Here is an 18,223-nt window from a genome sequence, read left to right as displayed (position 1 = left end):
TCTTCCTGTGTACCTGCAATCGATATCGATATTCAGGGGCGTATATTGTGATGGGCGTTGACATGTCTTGCTTGGTGAATTTGCGACCCGAGCATTGTGGCTGAGTAAGGGCCGCCACATCGTCGTCATTGGGCGGGGAGCTCTAAGCCCGGTTGCATACGACTGACTGCGACACGAACGACTTTCACTCTCCCCATAACACATAACACGGCCTTTCCCCGAAACTGCCCTTAGTATCTCGCGCGCATTTACGACCTACTCGCTCGCCCTCCGCCCTTCTCAACTTACCACCTTCACCTCAACTCGCGTATCGACTCCAGGCACCCGCGCCCCCGGAGAGCTTCCCCATACCGAGTCCCAAGACACTTGGAAGCAGGCAGACGTCATGTTTCGCGCGCAATCCAACATCTTCGACGATGTCGTCGTAAAAGCCACGGACGAAAATCTTACGAGCGAAAACTGGGAATACATTCTGGTATGGTCAGCACTCGCGATGCCTTGGGCGGCGAGTTGGGCAGATGTCGCAACATCCGTCCAGCCACGACCATGCGCCTTTACGTTCCAGCATATACAACAGATGCTAACTTACCACGCAGGATGTATGCGACAAGGTTGGATCGTCCGACACGGGCGCCAAAGATGCGGTTGCCGCCATGATCAGGCGGTTAGCACACCGAAATGCGAACGTACAACTATACACCCTCGAGCTGGCCAATGCCCTGAGCCAGAACTGTGGGATTCAGATGCACAAGGAGCTTGCTTCACGAAGCTTCACAGAAGCGCTGCTGAGGCTTGCCAACGACCGCAACACACATCAGCAGGTCAAGGCCAAGATACTCGAGCGCATGCAAGAGTGGAGCGACATGTTCGCCCGCGACCCTGACCTAGGAATCATGTCTAATGCCTATATGAAGCTGAAGTCACAAAGTGAGTTAGTGATGTAGCGGTGAAATGTACAATCCTGACAGGTCTTAGACCCCAACCTCCGAGCGCCTTCCAAGCCACAGAAGACGCAGATCTCCGACGTCGAACGCCAGAAAGAGGAAGAAGAGCTACAAATGGCACTTGCCATGTCGATACGAGAGTCCAAGGGCGCAGCGCCGACGGCTGCCAAGTCCAACACGCCTCAGCAGGGCGGATCGACTCCCAGTGCTCAGCCCGAACAGCCTTCGCAACCCCTACCATCAGGCACAACCGCGGCGACCGTTTCACGTGTACGAGCCCTCTTCGATTTCCAACCATCCGAACCCGGTGAGCTGCAGTTCCGTAAGGGTGACATTATCGCCGTACTCGAATCGGTATACAAGGACTGGTGGAAGGGATCGCTGCGCGGGCAGACAGGTATCTTCCCGCTTAACTACGTGGAGAAGCTGCAAGATCCGACGCGTGAGGAGCTCGAGAGGGAGGCACAGAACGAGGCTGAGGTCTTTGCACAAATAAGGAATGTGGAGAAGCTGCTTGCGCTGCTGAGCACGAGCTCCCAGCCAGGCGCAGGCGACGCGCGAGACAATGAAGAGATCACCGAGCTCTACCACTCAACACTGGCTATTCGGCCGAAGTTGATCGAGCTCATTGGGAAGTACTCGCAGAAGAAGGGTAGGCCAATCGTAAGAAGCGTTACGACCAGCGCTAACTCTCCCAGATGACTTTACACAGCTGAACGAGAAGTTCATCAAGGCTCGTCGAGACTACGAGTCCATGCTGGAGGCATCCATGTCACAGCCCCAACAACCTGCATACGGCGGCCGTCCTGGATATGGCGGCTACAATGCACCGCCCCCCTCAAACTACCAAGGATACCCACCTGTATCATCTACCCCACACCAAGATCCGGGCCGCTACGCTTATGGTGGAGGACCCCAGCAACATGGACCTCCCTCCCAAGTACCACCCGTAGGCTCAAGCCCTGCTTTCTTCATGGTCCCCCCGAATGAACGGACACAGCAAACGCCGAAGCCAGGACCGCCATCAGACCCCTACACACTACCTCCAAACAGAGTACCAGTAGGAGGCCGACCGCAGAGCTACGCACCCCAGGAGCTAGCGACCAGTCAATACGACTCGCCAGTAGACAACCGCCATTCCTTCCACGCTCCCAGCCAGCCACCACAAGGCTATGAGGCAGGCGGCTACCCGCCACAGCAAGCCGCTCCCCAAGGCCCACCACAGGGACAGCAAAACCCATACGAGCAGCTTTCATCACCTCCACCACAGCAAGCCCCACAAGAACAGCAGCCTCTATCTGACCCTTACTCACAACAGCCTCCTCAGCAGGGCTATGGATATCCGCCGCAACAGCCTGGATACGCACCACCTGCGCCGCCTGGTAACACCTCTAGCCCGGCACCGCCTGCTCAGGGTTACCTTCCATATCGACCTGGGGGACAACAAGCACCCAGCGCGCCGCCTGTCGGTGGAGATGACGCAGCGGGCTTTTACCGTTAGAATCGGTTGTGGGGATCGATTGGCGGGTAATGGGGTGTGTAGTCGTAGTCGTGTAGTATAACAGCAGGTTTACAAATACGAGATACTACCAAGTTGCACACTGGTCCTTCACATGGTTTGCAGATGACAACGGGCCTTTTAAACACACATTTCCCCAGTCCCCCCCCACCCCCCCCCCGGGTTTCAGAATACGATGATATGGCGGCGGTCGGTTGCTGCGCCACGTTTGACCGTCTTTTTTGATACGTAAGCTGTTTTTTGGACGTGGGAAGGGGATACGGAAGGCAGATCTCCGGTCATGGCAAAATGCGTTGTGTGATCGGGGGATTTGGTGGCACTTGTGAGAAGTTGGGAAAGCGCGGACTTGGTAGAGATGGCAAGAGAGGGTGTCATGGGTCTTTGCTACTATTGAGTATATTGAGATGGTGTGGGTGTATTGAAAGACTGGTTACCTAGGTACTCTTTCTCTCCCATCGGTCTTGCGTCTTCGCGACTTTCCGTACTTTATCTCTGCATCTCTGTATCTCGATATATTAGAACGAGAAGTGGGGGACGGAGTGCCTGGGGTGGTGGTAGTTGTGCAAGAGGACGGTGGTAGTCAAGCTGGTTGTCGCGCGGTCGGGGAAGATAGGCTTGTGTTCCGCTTGACCAACACCCGAAATCCCATCTTGGGTATCCTCGGCCTCATCAGGTGCAGGTGTGGAAGTAGATGACGGAGGTGGTGGTGGTGGCGGTAGCGGGAAAAAGATGGAGCGTGGCGCTGTTCAAGAGGATAGCGAAGAGGAGGACCGGAAGGATAAGTTAAAGCTGGCTGGAAGGATAGGCGAAAAGATAGTCGAAAGAATGCGGAAAGATGCTAGGAACCTTTTGCATCATATATCAGCCAGCTGCATACAGGGGTTTGATGGTACCAACTTACAGGAGTACGATATCGATGATCGAGTTGCTGCTGCGGTTGTTGCGACGAGTAGCGTGACGAGTCTGGTGGGTGCGGCGACACGCCACGCTCCGCGCAAAGTGGTCTCGCTGGCAATGACAGAAAGAATAGAGTGCGCCTTTGACTCAGACTGCGGTCTGGTCCTAGGTTGGGCTTGGTCTTTGAGATATTGTGCTTTGGTATACGGTATGATTGCGATAGCTTTGATGTTGTTCGCTGGAGTGTCTGGTGCCGCGACGAGTCTGACGGGTGCGACGACACGCCACGCTCCGCGCAAAGTGGTCTCGCTGGCAATGACAACCTTGCAAGCCTCTTTGAAGCGCAACAGGTCGATGTCGGCCGTATACGTGTATCGGAAGAGCTCTTGCTCGCCAGCTCAACCTCAGTTCCGGCTCATACGAGTGACAGGGCGATTGGTGTTGAGGTCGTTTTCGAGGGCACGACCAAGGACTGGGGTGGTAAGACCAGTGTATGAGAGAAAGAGGTCTCGGGTCCACTGTGCGCTGTGCCTGCTTCTCTCGTCTTTCCATCATTACTGCTTCTCTTCTTACTCAGATCACCCCTCGCGACTACTAAGTCCTGGTTGCCTCCTACTTACTTCCTGGGAACACCCCTACTACATTAGCAAGAACGTCTTGCTAGAGGAAAGTTTGTTCACATACTTCAGCCAAAGCTTTCATCCGTGCACCTCCACACGCGATCCAACCCCTTCAAGTCTTCCCGGACGACGTTCAGATACCCAGTCGCCACTCAATGGTCACGCGCCTTCGCTCATCTTTATCTTACTTCTCTCATCACCTTGCTGTCATCTTCGTCGTCGACGCACTCCTGCACGGCTTCAGTGTCTTACCTTATTCATACCCAGATATTCTTCGCAGGCGGATCTTCGCTACACAGTGAGCTACCAGTCCCACGCAGCAAGAGACCTCTTCCTCTCATACCTAGGTAGAATGGAGAAAGAAGCGTAGTGCGCACTCGAATCGAGGGAAGATGTTAAAACGTAATGAGAAAGAGCAAGTCTGTCTCGCGAGCTATAAAGTGCGCAGTGCAGCTACAACGCAAGCTCCCAACATTGTAATAGATAGCAACCGTAATTACATTTAGACGTCCCCTTTCTTCTCAGTGATTGTGACCAGCGCCATGGGTATCATGCGTCCCAGTGGGTCGGACAGCGAAGGCTTTGTCGATCGAATAGTCGAACGGGTAATCGAGAGGTTGTTTGCAAGAGTGATTGAGAGAACGGGTGAATGGATTATCACACGGATCATTGAAAGGATGATTGAGAGGATAGTGGATAAGGTAACTGAGAAGATGGCTGAGAAAATGGTTGAGAGGATGCGGAAAGAAGATTGAACGGAGATCATAATGGTGGCTTGACAAGCTGATGGCAGTAAGGGTATTTCTTCGCATCAGAGATATCCAAATATAGTCAACGGCAGCTTACAATCGATAGGAGAGGATGTATTGATCGGCGCGACATGACGCGTAGTCACGTGACGACAACTTCCAGGAAACGATATGCAGTGGACGAGTGCATGATCTTCATTCCACAAACCTCCTCTGCAGGTTCTCCAGGAAGCCGCCTCTTTGCTGCTGTGGCTGCTGCTGCGGCTTCGGCACGCTGCCACTGCGAGCGTGTTTCTGCTGACCACGCTCCTTGTTCCTCTCCTTCTCCCTATCGAGCTCTCTTTGCTTATCTTCTGCCAACTTGACCAGACCCTCCACGAACTTGGTCCTCGCCTTCTCCTCTGCTGTGCCCTTCCAGACCTGCGCTAGGTCTCTCAAAGCTTGTATGCGCACCTCTGCCTTTTCCATACCGCCGTCTGGGTCGCCGGTGATGAGGTCGGCGAACTCAGTGCGCAGGGAGGCAGCGAATTCTTTGCCTTTTTGTTCACGCGAAGCGCTGTCTGTGCCGGGTTCGGGGGCGGAGACGCTGATAAGGGAGGCTCCTAGGGAGACCTCCGAGGGTGGTATGGACCAGTGCATGGCTTCCCCAAAGACTTTGATGACGGTCTCGAGGCGCGAGCGGACTGTGGTGAGGGTGCGGAGGTCGGAGATGTACTCTGGGGTGGTCTCATCGGGCACCTCCAGCGCTGGCTGTGACGGTTGCTCATCTGGCGCATCTGCGCTCTTAGCTTCGTCATCGGACGACTCCGTCTTTATCGCTATTCCGCCTGGTAGGAACTTCTGAACATCGCCCTTCAACCCATCTGTCAAGGTCTCCGTAAGCCCAATGGCCTCTCCCCGCAGCACCTCGACCTCGTACGCCAAGCGCCCGCCGCTTCGTAGTATGTCATCGGTCAACTGTGTCAGTATCGCCGATAACCGCGTCGTATGCGCATTGAGCTGTGAGAGGAGGTCTTGGGCCTGGGAGGAGAGGTCGGCTAGCGAGGCGGCATTGTTCGATTTCGGCCTGGCAGCTAGCGAGAGCGAGGGGAGCGTGGCGTTGAGGTATTCGGCGGCATCGAAGCGCGACCCCAGAAACGGGGCAAGCGCAGGGTCGGAGACGTGGGCAGACTTGGGCGTCGTCTTTTGTTCCGACACAGCCATTTGGAGGGCGAGAGCAGGGCTGAGGAAGACTGGAGCGGCGGCGGCCGTTCCTGAATCAGTTAAGCCGAACGCTCGGGACCTTTAGATGCGGGAGAGGGAAACTAGGTAATTGTGGGGGAGGGGCCGGCATCTTCCACGTCCTGGGTGCGCCGCGTACGTCGTTGTGTTTGCTATTCACCTTCTCTTTGTTTGAGATGGAATCTATGATATCAGTGGTGATTGCTGAAATGGATGGCATAGCTATCATCCCTGCGGTTGCCCGCCTGCAAGATGCGGGCTGGAGCTTGGACTGAGCCACACTACTCCGTCCCTACCCACTCTTCCCAGGCAACAGGGCCCATCCACCACCACCACCATGGACTGACTGCGTTTCACGGATTCTAGTCTGCCAAGAGCCTGTAAGGTACGGTCGCCAGTCGCTGTTCTTCCTCTCGCTCTTCTGTTTCGTCTCTTTTTCCTCGTCGTCCGTCGTTAGCTGTTCGTGGGCGCGATTACCTAGTTCCCAAGGTTAAGCCGTCCAGCGTTTGCTACCTCACGCCGAATACGGCGGTTCGACGTCACCCGTGGACCCTTACCTAGGCAGTTTCCGCCTAATCCACGATCTGGAGTGCTCAAAAGATTAAGGCCTCTCCACCAGACTTGCACTACGCCGCAGCCCACTCGCTCAACCACCGATCGCAATCCGCGCCAGCTTTCCACCTGCAAACAGCAACCTCCACTACAGTACGCAAACACTTCGCGACACCAGCAACACTTGTCAAACACGCGCACCAAAATGCCGCGGCGGCAATTCCAAGCCGACCTGCAAAAGGCAGCAGAAGGGCTGTCAATTGCGGGCATCTCCAATGTGCGCCCTGGCGGTGATGATGGCGAATTCACCTTCATGTGTCTCGCAGACGGCCAGCAGCTAGAGATCTCAGCGCTTGTTCCAGGTAAGCTACTTCCGGTATATGCACAGCTCGCGACACTAGGGATGGCTACAATTCGTGTCGCATTTTATCAAATTATCTTGAGGTAGAAGCACGCATTGGCTTAGGACGTGTCTGCTTATCAGGATTTACTATTGTGTATGCAGACACAGGCGCCTCGAATGCTAGTCGCCCTGATGGCGAGACCCCTACCGCCTGGAACTCCCAGCCTGTCTGCATTACCTCGACGAAACATAGCTAACAGACTGTACAGAAGTATCCGATTACCCTACTGGCCATACATGCATGATCTTCGGCGCCGATAACCTTTCTGCTGGCGTCGCTACTGCCCTTGACACCATCGCTGACGCTACCTACGCAAAGACCGTTTCCCAGATTCTAGAGCTCGTCTCTACCCGACTGGAGTCCACCGACCGGGATGGGGACCAGCAGATGCTCGACTCTCAGGAGTTTGAAGACTTCGACGATGAAGAGGATGAAGAAGAGGAGTACTTTCCCGGTGACGACGACATGATGCCGAAGCCGCGACTTGCCACCGACGGTGGTGCTATGTCGGGTGGAGGTTACACAGAAGCTACATCTGCTTTCCGACAGCGTGTCCGACATGACCTCTTGATTGCCAAGAGCGAAGGGTTCAAGGTTGGACATCTCGGAGGTTTGATGGATGGTCTTGGATGCTATGTTTCCCTGTCCATCCGCATTTCGAAACTCGGTATCTCAGAAGAGGCTATGCAAGCATGGCAGGTCGAGCCATCGGAATATCTTGTCGCGATCTTTCATTACCCGTCAGGCTACAAGAACATGGACGATCTGAGGTCCTACGATGCCCACCAAGCTCGACGGAACTTCGGTATCCGCATCGGTGTCTGTACGACATACAAGCCAACCATGCAAGAAGCTATATCTGCCTTCACGATCTTGAGCAAAGAGGACGAGAAGCGACGGGAAGCGTCACAACAAGGCGATTCTCAAAACGTCTCTTCAGATTTACCTAAGGGGTTCCGGAATTCGTTCATCTCAAGGCCTTTGAACGAGCTGTTGGAACAGCGCTTTCACATGCTTCTAAAGTACCGCTACGGGGGTATGCCATGGCACGGCGCTGAATCATTCTACAACGATCAAGTGCTTCATGCGTCACACTCGGATCACGATGCCTCGCACGACAAGTACTACGACGACGAGCGTGCCGGCAATACATGGCCGAAGATTGTGACCGATGATCACATTACATCTTCAAATGGTCAAGAACACTCTCTTCCTCTTGTGGGAATGCAGTTCGTGCTACGGCACTTTGTTCGATGTACCGAATTCTGTCTGATCTGTTTCAGTAGAATGCCCGACGACCTGCAAGCTATCAAGCCCTATGTCTGTGACAATCCGCTGTGTTTGTACCAGTACATGTCACTAGGCTTCGGTCCGAGTATCGAGCATGAGATCGTCTCACAACCTAAAGTCGTTGACCTCCTAATCAGCTTCTGCTACGCTAGTGCGCGCGCCAGTAGACTGAGGGACTTTCCAACCGGTCTCAGTTTGGCAGTTCCACCTCCGATAACGAATGAGAAGGATTACATACCTATCAGTACCCGCTATCATTATGCCACACAAGACCCCGCACAACAGCCTCCGCAAGCCGACAGTACACCTCCAGTAGCTGCATTGAGTGTGCGATACAACGCGGCCAATCTCGAAATGCTGTTTGAGAACGCGAGGGAAGCTTGTCCTATATCAAAAGGCCAATGGCTCGTTATGCGAACAGATGATGAGCCGACCAAAGCTCTGCATTGCCGCGTGGTAGATGCATCTCTGTATCCATCAGTCAAGGTCTCAAATCCAGTCATCCCGTCCATCGAGGGACCGACGGATGCATACGGCATGGCACAGCCAACTCCATCAAAACCGAAGGTGTCAGCCCCACGGCCAGTCCCAGAGAACGAGTTCAAGTCCGCAAGCTTCTACATCTACAACACCAACTTCGACGACTTGGCCGACGTGGAGAAGCCGCGAGTCATTGCATCACTTCTCGATCTCCTACCGCCTGTCCAAGAAATGAGGAAGTACCTTTTGCGGAAATCACAGTCTTCTCTGAGCGCTTGGGTTGACCGTCTTTCCCCTGCCGTCCTTGGAATACTGCGTTGGGTCATCGCTTCGAATCGAGCTTGCATCCTGCAGGTCGATAACGAAGAGGATGCTTCTAACGGCCGCAAATCGGAGGAGCGTCTATATGGCATGGCGGGCTGGGCGCAGTTTCGGTTCGCAATGGGTGCTCCTGATAAAGAGCGAATGTTCATCCAGGCAGTACGTGACACTACTAACCGCCTCAGCCTCAAATTCCCAACTTTGTTCGCGTGGCATGGCAGCCCTATCCACAACTGGCACACCATCATCCGAGAGGGTCTTCATTTTAAGGAGACCGCTCACGGACGCGCTTTCGGAAATGGCGTTTACCACGCTCCTGATGTCAATACTAGCTTGGGCTATTCTTCGATGTCCTACGGCGCGGCTTGGTCAATGAGCGAGCTGAAGGTTCAACAGACCTTGGCTCTAAACGAGATTGTCAACGCTCCGCAGGAATATGTGAGCCAGACTCCGCATCTGGTCGTCGCTCAGCTTGATTGGATCCAGACCCGCTACCTCTTTATCAAGACACGCGCGGATAACGTAACAGCCATAGATCCGGGTAGCAAGCCACTTCTTTGCGTTGATCAGGATCCGATCCGCACGCCTCGTGGTGTGACAGGCGACCTCGTTATTCCGATCCACGCTATTGCTGCTTCTCGGCGTCCCAAGGCGAAGTCTACTGGAGTGAGTTGTGCCCCACATGCTACTGCGCACTTGCTGACAGACACACAGGGTCACAAGCGGCAGAAGGCTTCTGGGAAGACACAGTACGATCCCATCGAGATTGACGACGATGACGACGCCGCCAGTGTCGCAACCCTTGAAGAAGATCGCATCATCTTTGACGGTGAAGATGAGCACAAGTCTTTCCAAGAGACTGACCCTCTTCCCACGCCAAACTCAATCAGCGACAAGGGTAAGTCAAAGGTGGCGGCCTCGATTGCGTCGTTTTCGTCCAAGATCTTTGGCAAGTCATCATCCAGTGAACCTCTGACCGACTACGAGCCTGGAAAGCTTGACTACGATAAGCTTCCTAAACTCCAGGAGCCTGCATGGGCGACAACCGCGGCTACCAGGCGTCTGATGAGGGATTTCAACGACCTCGTCAAGATCCAGAACAAGGAACCGATGCATGAACTAGGTTGGCACATTGATGAGGAGAAGACCGAGAACATCTACCAGTGGATCGTAGAATTGCACTCATTCGACTCCACTCTGCCACTTGCAAAAGACATGAAGTCAAAGAAAGTCAAGAGCGTCGTACTAGAGCTACGCTTTGGCAGGGACTATCCCATGAGCCCACCATTCGTCCGCGTCATCCGACCTCGCTTCCTACCCTTCACCATGGGTGGAGGAGGTCACGTCACCGGTGGTGGTGCTATGTGCATGGAGCTTCTCACCAACGATGGCTGGAGCGCTGTTTCTTCCATCGAATCTATTCTTCTCCAAGTACGCATGGCCATCTCCAGTCTAGATCCCAAACCTGCTCGTCTACAACAGGGCCCACCTGGAGACTACGGTGTCATGGAGGCGGTCGACGCGTATATACGTGCGTGCCAGGTACATGGATGGACTGTTCCCGCTGGCTTCAAGGAGACGGCTTATGGTGGTGCGGAGAACGCGTCTGCCATGTACTAGGAGATGGGGCTGAGCGCATCTCTCCGTTGACCACCTTATGCTAGGGAGAACGGGACACCGACTTACAGCGGGTAACGGATGCAAACAACCCAAAAGTCTGCATTGCGTCAAGGACCCGCCAACGTTCGTTTTTGTTGCGAATGCAGACTGCAGGGATTTGGGCTTATTCCTTTCAATGGGGCTTGATCGTCGAGCAATACATGTGGATTTCACGCGACACGGAGCGATACATGATGCTATGAGATCGCAGTGAATGGAGATTGGTTTCAGGTTCTTTAGAGGAGTTTCGGTGCATAGCATGGATCACGGAGAACGGCATACGATACCTCATGGGGTTTCCTTTTCGCGGGTTCTACGCATAGTGGAAAAGTAGCAATCGAACACTTCATCACGGTTTCTTACAGGTTGTGATGTGATGTGATATCGTGAGATGATCGGAATGACATATCTTCCAGGCTCGTCTTTGCCACGTATTGTGGAATTATTCACTGAAGTTCATGCCAACATAAACATGAGCCCGAACCGAACAATCCCATCCAGAACAAACCCTAGCGCCCAGTAGTGTGGTTCAGACCAGAAAGCTTTTGTAATGTTGGGTATCATTGACGTCAAAAAGAAAATACGGAAGACAATAAGTCTCTGCGACACTACATAGACTCGATCCAACTCCCCACAAGCCAAACACTCGCACAACCCACCAAAGCCGCAGCCCCATACGCCTGCTTCGTCCACCCTTGCTCTTCATCCACCTTCCAAGCACCCTCTGTACGCGCTCTATGCGGTACCTCTTCCACACTCACATTCCCCACACTCTGATCCTGACTCTTCACCAGCTTAACCTCCCTCCCCTTCTCCCCAACCCACCCCGTCTCATTCCTCCCCTCAACCTCCACATTCTGCACATTCCCAAAGAAATCCATAACCCTCCTCTCCCTCGCCGCCCTCTCGCCTCCCTCGAAAAGATCATACCGTATACCCGGATGACTATGTATCTTCTCCTCGTCATAAGAATCAAACAAATCGCCCATGGTAAGTTTGGACGTGGGGTCTTTGACCTGGTTTTCCAGAAACTCCAAGTTGTAGTATGTGTAGCGGTCGATGACGGCGACGCCGACGTCGTTGTCGGCGTGGTGGGAGTAGGAGGATTGGTCGATTTCGGAAGAGCCGGTGGCGAGGATGTTGGGGGTGTAGAATTTGGAGTACATGGTGTTGGCTTGGCAGGTGTCTATCATGAAGAGGATTTCGTGGTAGCTGGAGGGGGCTGTTAGTGGGGTGTTTTGTAGCAGGGAGAGCGCTGCGGTGGTGACGGTGATGGTGGAGGGGATGGGACGTACCGTTTCTTCTCCCACATCTGTCCGAACGCATCTGCGAGATCAAAAGCGCTGATTTCCTCCGCGTCTTGGAATTTGAGGAATTCGTTTCCGCCATGCCCGGTCATGTACACGAGGATGTTACTCCGCTCGTCCGTCATCAACCTCTTGCTTCGCGGCATGTCCTCGCCCACTCTGTCTGTCATCAACCTAATGAAGTTCTCGACTGTGACTTCGTAGCCCCGGTAGTCTACCTCAATGTTGTCGCCGTATAGATCTAGGGCTCGGTCTGCGTTGTTGTAGACGGTTCCGGGGAAAGCGTTGCGCGGGTTGCACGCCATGTCGTCGGGCAGCATGAGGATGATTTGCGAATCGGGGATCCCGAGACGCTTGACGGTGCGGTAGAGCGAGAGGACATTGGCGAGGTGGCGGTAGTTGAACCAGAAGCGTGATGTTGAGACGAGGACCGCCCAGTTGGATGTGTGTTCGCTGGCGACGAAGGGCGCTGCCAGTAGAGGCAGGAGGGCGGCGGAGAACTTCATCGCGAAGACTGTTTCGATTGTAGATCGGCGGGCTGTTCAGAGCGTTCTTGACGTCGTATTGCGGACCCGCGACGCGCCCCTGTCTAGCAGTTCGCGATGCCCGTTGTCGAGGCTGGCGCAATCTGACAAATCGGAGATAAGCACTTCACTCCGCCAATAACAGCCGGCTGTCACGTGTGGATCCGCGCACGCTAGCAGATCGCCTTGCATCATCGCGTGCACATGCCCAAGCACGCCATACCCTGTCAAGACTCCGTTATCTTTCCCATCAGCGTCCTTCTGACCTCTTTCCTTTCCTTCTCGCATGCGCCTTCCTCCTCTTCACGCTGGCTGAGTCGATTCAGCTCCAGGATATCGCGAGGATGGCTCCAGACCGGGGCTCATCCGCATCGCTGGAAAACGAAAGAGCAGGGCATGGTGAAGAGGTGGATGGTCATGCGCTCGGCCGCAGTACCACGGGTGCGCGCAGGTACCTGGCTGAGCAAGCAGATCAGCCGCAGAATTTCACGCTGAGGGGTGTTTTGGTGGGCTTGGCGATTGGTGTTGTGATATGTTTTTCCAACATGTACTTTGGGCTGCAGACGGGTTGGGTTTCTGGCATGGCTATGCCGTCTGCTCTGATCGGATTCGCATACTTCAAGGTCGTTGCCAGGACGCTCAAGTTGCCGTTCACGCCCGTGGAGAATGTTTTGGTTCAATCGGTCGCTGGATCGGTCGGCACCATGCCTCTCGGATGCGGATTTGTTGGCGTGATTCCTGCGCTGAACTATCTGTTGACGCCTGAAGAGAACGGACCGCTGGATATCAGTCTGTGGAAACTGATCGTGTGGTCTGTTGGTATTTGCTTCTTTGGAGTGGTGTTTGCAGTGCCTCTGCGGAAAGAGATGATCATCAGAGAGAAGCTCAAGTTCCCTAGTGGTACTGCGACTGCTCTTTTAATCAGAGTGCTACACGGGGATGAGAAATCGAAGACGATGATGGCCCGTGAAGGAGTTCAGGACGGGGACGATCGGTCCGGCGATGGAGAGACACAGGGCCTGTTGCAAGGTTCAGGCGCACAGCGAGAAGAGCATGACCTCAGGCCATCCATGGACGACAGCATGAAGGATCCAGATCAAGAGCTCGGAGAAGACGGGGACTGGAGATCGAAGATCAGATTACTGCTCATCTCTTTCGGCGGATCTGCGCTATATACTGTCGTATCGTATTTTCTCCCGCAGCTCCACGACATACCCGTCTTCGGCCTTTCTTTGGCGCAGAACTGGCTCTGGACCTTAAACCCCTCACCTGCGTACGTTGGCCAAGGTATTATCATGGGCCCTGCTACGACACTACACATGCTTTTCGGTGCGATCATAGGCTGGGGCATCCTCTCGCCTCTCGCAAAGCACAAAGAGTGGGCACCAGGGCCAGTGTCGGACTGGACCAACGGCTCAAAAGGCTGGATCGTCTGGATTTCTCTCGCCATCATGTTAGCAGACTCTCTCGTCAGCTTAGGATGGCTCCTTCTGCGCCCAGTCGTCACGATTGCCAGAGCTTACTACCCAACCGCGAAAGAGAACTTCCAGTCGCATACCTGGAAGGAAATCTTCACGCTCAACATCACGTCCAAGCCACAATATACCCAGCTCAGCGACGGCACATCCGTCAATCCCTTGGAAGCAATCAAGCAGCACCTGGCTGAAGGCAACGAGCCTGACGCGCCGCCCGAGCACCTTGTCTCAAACCGCACCACCATCATCGGCCTCATCGCATCCCTAGTCCTTTGCGTCATCGCAGTCCACGTCTCATTCCCCAACCTAATCCCCCTCCGCCTTACCCTACTATCACTCGTCCTCGCGCTCGTCCTATCCATCATGGGCGTCCGCGCCCTCGGCGAAACAGATCTCAACCCCGTCTCCGGCATCTCAAAGCTCACCCAACTCGTCTTCGCACTCGTCACCCCTACCACCGGCCCCGGCGCCAAAAACGCAGTCATCATCAACCTTGTCGCAGGCGCCATCTCCGAGTCCGCGGCACTACAAGCTGGCGATCTGTTGCAGGACCTTAAATGCGGTCATCTCCTTGGCGCGGCGCCGAATGCGCAGTTCTGGGGTCAGATGATTGGGTCTGCGGTTGGCGCGGTGTTATCTGCTGTTGTGTATAAGCTCTACACGAATGTTTACACGATCCCTGGTGGCCTGTTCGAGGTGCCGACGGGATACGTGTGGGTCTTTACTGCGCGGTTAGTGACTGGGAAGGGTCTACCACCCATGGTCAAGGAATGGGCTAGTGGGGCGGCTATCATCTTCGCCGTGGGTACGATGGTAAGGGTTTGGGGTAACAGCAGAAAGCAGAGGGGTCTAAGTGGGTGGTGGATTGACTTTGTGCCTGGTGGTATTGCTGTTGCTGTTGGTATGTTCCTCGCTCTTTTACTGGACACGTTGTGTGAACTAACTCTTCGTTTAGGCATGTACAACACGCCTTCTTTCACGTTGGCGCGCACGATTGGCGGCCTGCTCAGTCTGTGGTGGCGACGCTGGAAGGGCCGGAGTGAGACGCCTATCATTGTGCTTGCGAGTGGGTTGATTCTCGGGGAAGGTCTGTTCAGTATTGTGAACTTGTTACTGGCAAGTCTCAAGGTACCTCATTTGTAAGGCGTGTCTCGTTCAAATCGAAGCAGCTGGCGACGTTAGTGTGTACTAGAATCTTGACCTCTTAAGCTTTACATTTCCTTGGGTTCAAGTACTAGGATGCACATGATGGAGCCTGATATACTTCACCACGTTCTGCTTGGCGAAGCGAGGATGTTTTATGACCATGTCGTCGTCAATGCCCTTATGTACTACTTCTTTCTTGCTATAGCTGGCGCTAACACCCTCCTCATTCTGTTGTCCACTCACCAACACCGCCTAAGAAACTCATTTGCAGCAGCCAGAGAGGGTGGTGAAGATGAAAGCAAAGATTGGAAGCGTGTATCGCCGGATTAGAGCGCACGGTAGTTTTGAGATGGATCAGAGGGCGATTCCTTACATTAGTCCTAAACCGGACAGTAAGGCGATTGATTGTGGTCATCATCTGAAAAACTCTCTAAATCGGAATGATATAGATCCTGCACCAAATTCCTGCTGTACAGGCGTAGCGGTCGTGGCAAAGTTATTCGCACTGTTTTCATTCAAGAACTTGGTATTTACATAAGCCAGATAAATTGATACAACAAGTGATTAAGATAGCAAGACATGCCATGTGCTTGTCGTTGTATTACCCCAAAATCGCATGCAGCCTCATCACGCGAGAACTCTTTTTATCATTTTCTACGCACCTTCAATTGACCTATATGGCCTAAAGCGGGCAGTACTTTGTATCCCATGACTTACAGTAACCGCCTTGTACTACATAGTTAGTGCCTCCTTGTCCGTGAGCCTTTGTGTCCTTGGGTGGCCCTGATGGGGCGCACCAGACATTATGCCCCCGGCAATCGCCTTGTGGATCGCCAGATGTGGGGGTGCAAGCTGGCAGACAAGCCCCGACTTTGACAGGGTAAATTTGGCCGGGGCACGACAACTCCATGGAGCGACAGCGACAAGCGTTATCCGTAGGACAGGGCGATATGATTCTACCTGCTGATCTTGTATGGGCAGGGTCGCCGTCGAAAATCTCAAACGTTGCGTTGTCAGCGGATGGCGGCGGCGAGAAGTCATAGACTGCCAGTGAGGCGGCGGGTGTGGCTGATGGGGGCAGTTTGGCCGAAGTCTTATTGCGGGCCGTTGGATACCCTGTGGAATCTTGGACACAAAGCGTCGAGTCGTCCCATGCTGCACGGGCAGTGTGGCTCCAAAGTTGCGTCATATTATAGATCGTCTCAAGCGTGTAGTAGATACGACAATCGGCAGCCTGGTATTGGAACTGGAGGGGTGTGAGCTCCGTGCCGCGCACTTGGTTCCTGATTGTGAAACCGGCGTAATTGATCCACATTCCTGTGTCCGTTCGGTTGGGCAGTTGTAAAGCTACTTCGGGTTTGTCCACAGGCAAATACTGCAGTCCTTCGTCAAAATCGTAGTCGAGGGCGTCAGCAGAGTATGCGGCGGCGCCACGAGTGCCGCCGACTGCTTGCATGGGGCCGGGCTTGGGCTGACCACCAACGACGATGGTTTTGACTCCAGCTTCATAGGTCATGAACTCGACAAAGACAGCGCATGCAGAGGCGCACAAGCCATCAGTAAGAATGACTATTTGTTCAGGAGCCCAAGGTGGTGAAGTGTTGGTTATGGGGTCGCTGGGATCGTAGCCATATGGGTAGTCGCCAAATGCGGAATAGTCGAAACTCTCATCGGACAAATTGTATCGTTGACTCCCCGAGAATGTGTCACCGTTGCTAATCTCTGGACCGTAAAACTCGTCCCAAGACGTGAAAGTTTTCCCAGTAGCGGCGTTGATGCGATTAGTGACGATCCACTCGCTTGACGCCCAATTGTAGTTTTCAGCCTGGTCTTGGCCTGAGTGGTCCCACCACTCTGAATAAGCCTCACCAAGATGATCGCTCAATTCATGACTGCGTTGGCGGCTTGCTCCGTTGGGCTCAAGATTCGGAAAGAATTGCTTGAATGTATCGTACGCGAGGAACACAAGACCTCCAGAGTTTTGTTGCAGATCGATAATGACACGGGAAGCCTGACTTTGTGATCCGTTGCCGATGAAGTCGCGAATCGCCTGCCGAAAATTGGAGGTATCGATACCGTTCTGATAGAATGAGGGTATGCTAAGAATGGCGGTAGATGTCCCATCTAACATATAGCTGGACACGATACCTCCTCCTGTGACGGAAAGATCGGCTTGGATGGTCATAGGGTTATTCGGGTATGCGCCAAAGCTGTTCATGCACCAGTTTTGGCTCGACGAGGCTCCTTCATTGCAATAAGTTTCCAATGCCGCTGTGAAGTTGAAATCACCATCGCTTTGGTCGGCTGGAGGGGGAACCTCGTCTTCGATGGCTGGCCACCACTGCTCGCCTTCACTATAACTGTCTGGCAAGAAGCCAAGAACAAAATAGTTGTAGAAGTCGCCGCCAGTGGTAAGGGGTCCTGTATCCTCACAACCGATGCAGATTGCCCACCAGACGGTTTCGACGACAGTGGTATTCTGGAGTGTAAAGTTTAGCGCATCAGAGAAGACTCCATTCCCGGGGTAAAGCCTTGCCGACTGGAATGTACTCGGAATACCCTGGATATTGAGCGCAGGACTATTCATTATCGCATTCCAATCGGCATGTGGTTCCAAGAAGCCTTGCGAATTTTGGTTGGCAAAACTTTCCAGGTATTCGATCACGTCGACCCCGTTGATATGGGTCACAGGTGACGCTTCGTATTCATCAATCGCCCAAGCTTCGTATAGGTCCTGATCAAGGTAGATGTCTGGCGCTTGTTTGCCGTCAATTGACGCACTTACAAGCCCATATGAGCCGACGAAGGAGAATGCCGACAGAGCCCCGGCATTGAGGATAACGTGTGTGTCATGAAGCTGATTGACCAGGAGCTGAATCTGTGCCTCAAACTCGTATTGGTTGTTGTAGGCAGCCGCAGTCACGTTCTGCTTGATCTGCTCCAAGGCTTGGTCGACGTCGAATGGTGCTCGTTGGTAGCCTGCGGGTGGCGCTTTGAGATATCCCAGTGTGGACTGGAACTGCAAGGTCATATTGTAGTAGTCGAGGAAGCGCATTGCGACGGCTGGATTGAAAGGAATGCTCTGCAAGCACTCGTACACCCATGATGCCTGGAA

The 18,223-nt window shown here is 53.7% G+C and overlaps 6 protein-coding genes across 6 annotated transcripts; 3 read left to right on the top strand and 3 right to left on the bottom strand.

Annotated features, from left to right (window-relative positions):
* Nucleotides 1–385: 385 nt before the first annotated feature.
* Nucleotides 386–2,445, top strand: HSE1 (ESCRT-0 subunit protein hse1; the record flags this gene model as incomplete). Its single annotated transcript, XM_049336679.1, has 4 exons — nt 386–475; nt 597–927; nt 976–1,596; nt 1,643–2,445. The coding sequence occupies 4 exons, from the start codon at nt 386–388 to the stop codon at nt 2,443–2,445; spliced, it is 1,845 nt and encodes a 614-aa protein (XP_049184261.1).
* A 2,479-nt stretch (nt 2,446–4,924) lies between these two features.
* Nucleotides 4,925–5,932, bottom strand: J4E83_009793 (uncharacterized protein; the record flags this gene model as incomplete). Its single annotated transcript, XM_049336678.1, has 1 exon — nt 4,925–5,932. One exon carries the CDS (start codon nt 5,930–5,932, stop codon nt 4,925–4,927), a length of 1,008 nt encoding a protein of 335 aa, XP_049184260.1.
* Nucleotides 5,933–6,707: 775 nt separating this feature from the next.
* On the top strand, nt 6,708–10,617 carry J4E83_009792 (uncharacterized protein; the record flags this gene model as incomplete). The annotated part of the gene is made up of 2 exons (XM_049336677.1): nt 6,708–6,864; nt 7,115–10,617. The coding sequence occupies 2 exons, from the start codon at nt 6,708–6,710 to the stop codon at nt 10,615–10,617; spliced, it is 3,660 nt and encodes a 1,219-aa protein (XP_049184259.1).
* A 647-nt stretch (nt 10,618–11,264) lies between these two features.
* GPI8 (glycosylphosphatidylinositol anchor biosynthesis) lies at nt 11,265–12,469 on the bottom strand (the record flags this gene model as incomplete). The annotated part of the gene is made up of 2 exons (XM_049336676.1): nt 11,265–11,868; nt 11,952–12,469. The coding sequence occupies 2 exons, from the start codon at nt 12,467–12,469 to the stop codon at nt 11,265–11,267; spliced, it is 1,122 nt and encodes a 373-aa protein (XP_049184258.1).
* A 362-nt stretch (nt 12,470–12,831) lies between these two features.
* Nucleotides 12,832–15,105, top strand: J4E83_009790 (uncharacterized protein; the record flags this gene model as incomplete). Its single annotated transcript, XM_049336675.1, has 2 exons — nt 12,832–14,863; nt 14,918–15,105. 2 exons carry the CDS (start codon nt 12,832–12,834, stop codon nt 15,103–15,105), a joined length of 2,220 nt encoding a protein of 739 aa, XP_049184257.1.
* Nucleotides 15,106–15,790: 685 nt separating this feature from the next.
* J4E83_009789 (uncharacterized protein) lies at nt 15,791–18,163 on the bottom strand (the record flags this gene model as incomplete). The annotated part of the gene is made up of 1 exon (XM_049336674.1): nt 15,791–18,163. One exon carries the CDS (start codon nt 18,161–18,163, stop codon nt 15,791–15,793), a length of 2,373 nt encoding a protein of 790 aa, XP_049184256.1.
* Between the last annotated feature and the right edge of the window lie 60 nt (nt 18,164–18,223).

Source organism: Alternaria metachromatica (assembly GCF_023757995.1).
Source record: "Alternaria metachromatica strain BMP 0045 chromosome Unknown scaffold_36, whole genome shotgun sequence".
Classification (NCBI taxonomy): domain Eukaryota; kingdom Fungi; phylum Ascomycota; class Dothideomycetes; order Pleosporales; family Pleosporaceae; genus Alternaria; species Alternaria metachromatica.
Note: the sequence above shows the minus strand (reverse complement) of the source record. Positions and strands in the feature narration are given on the sequence as shown.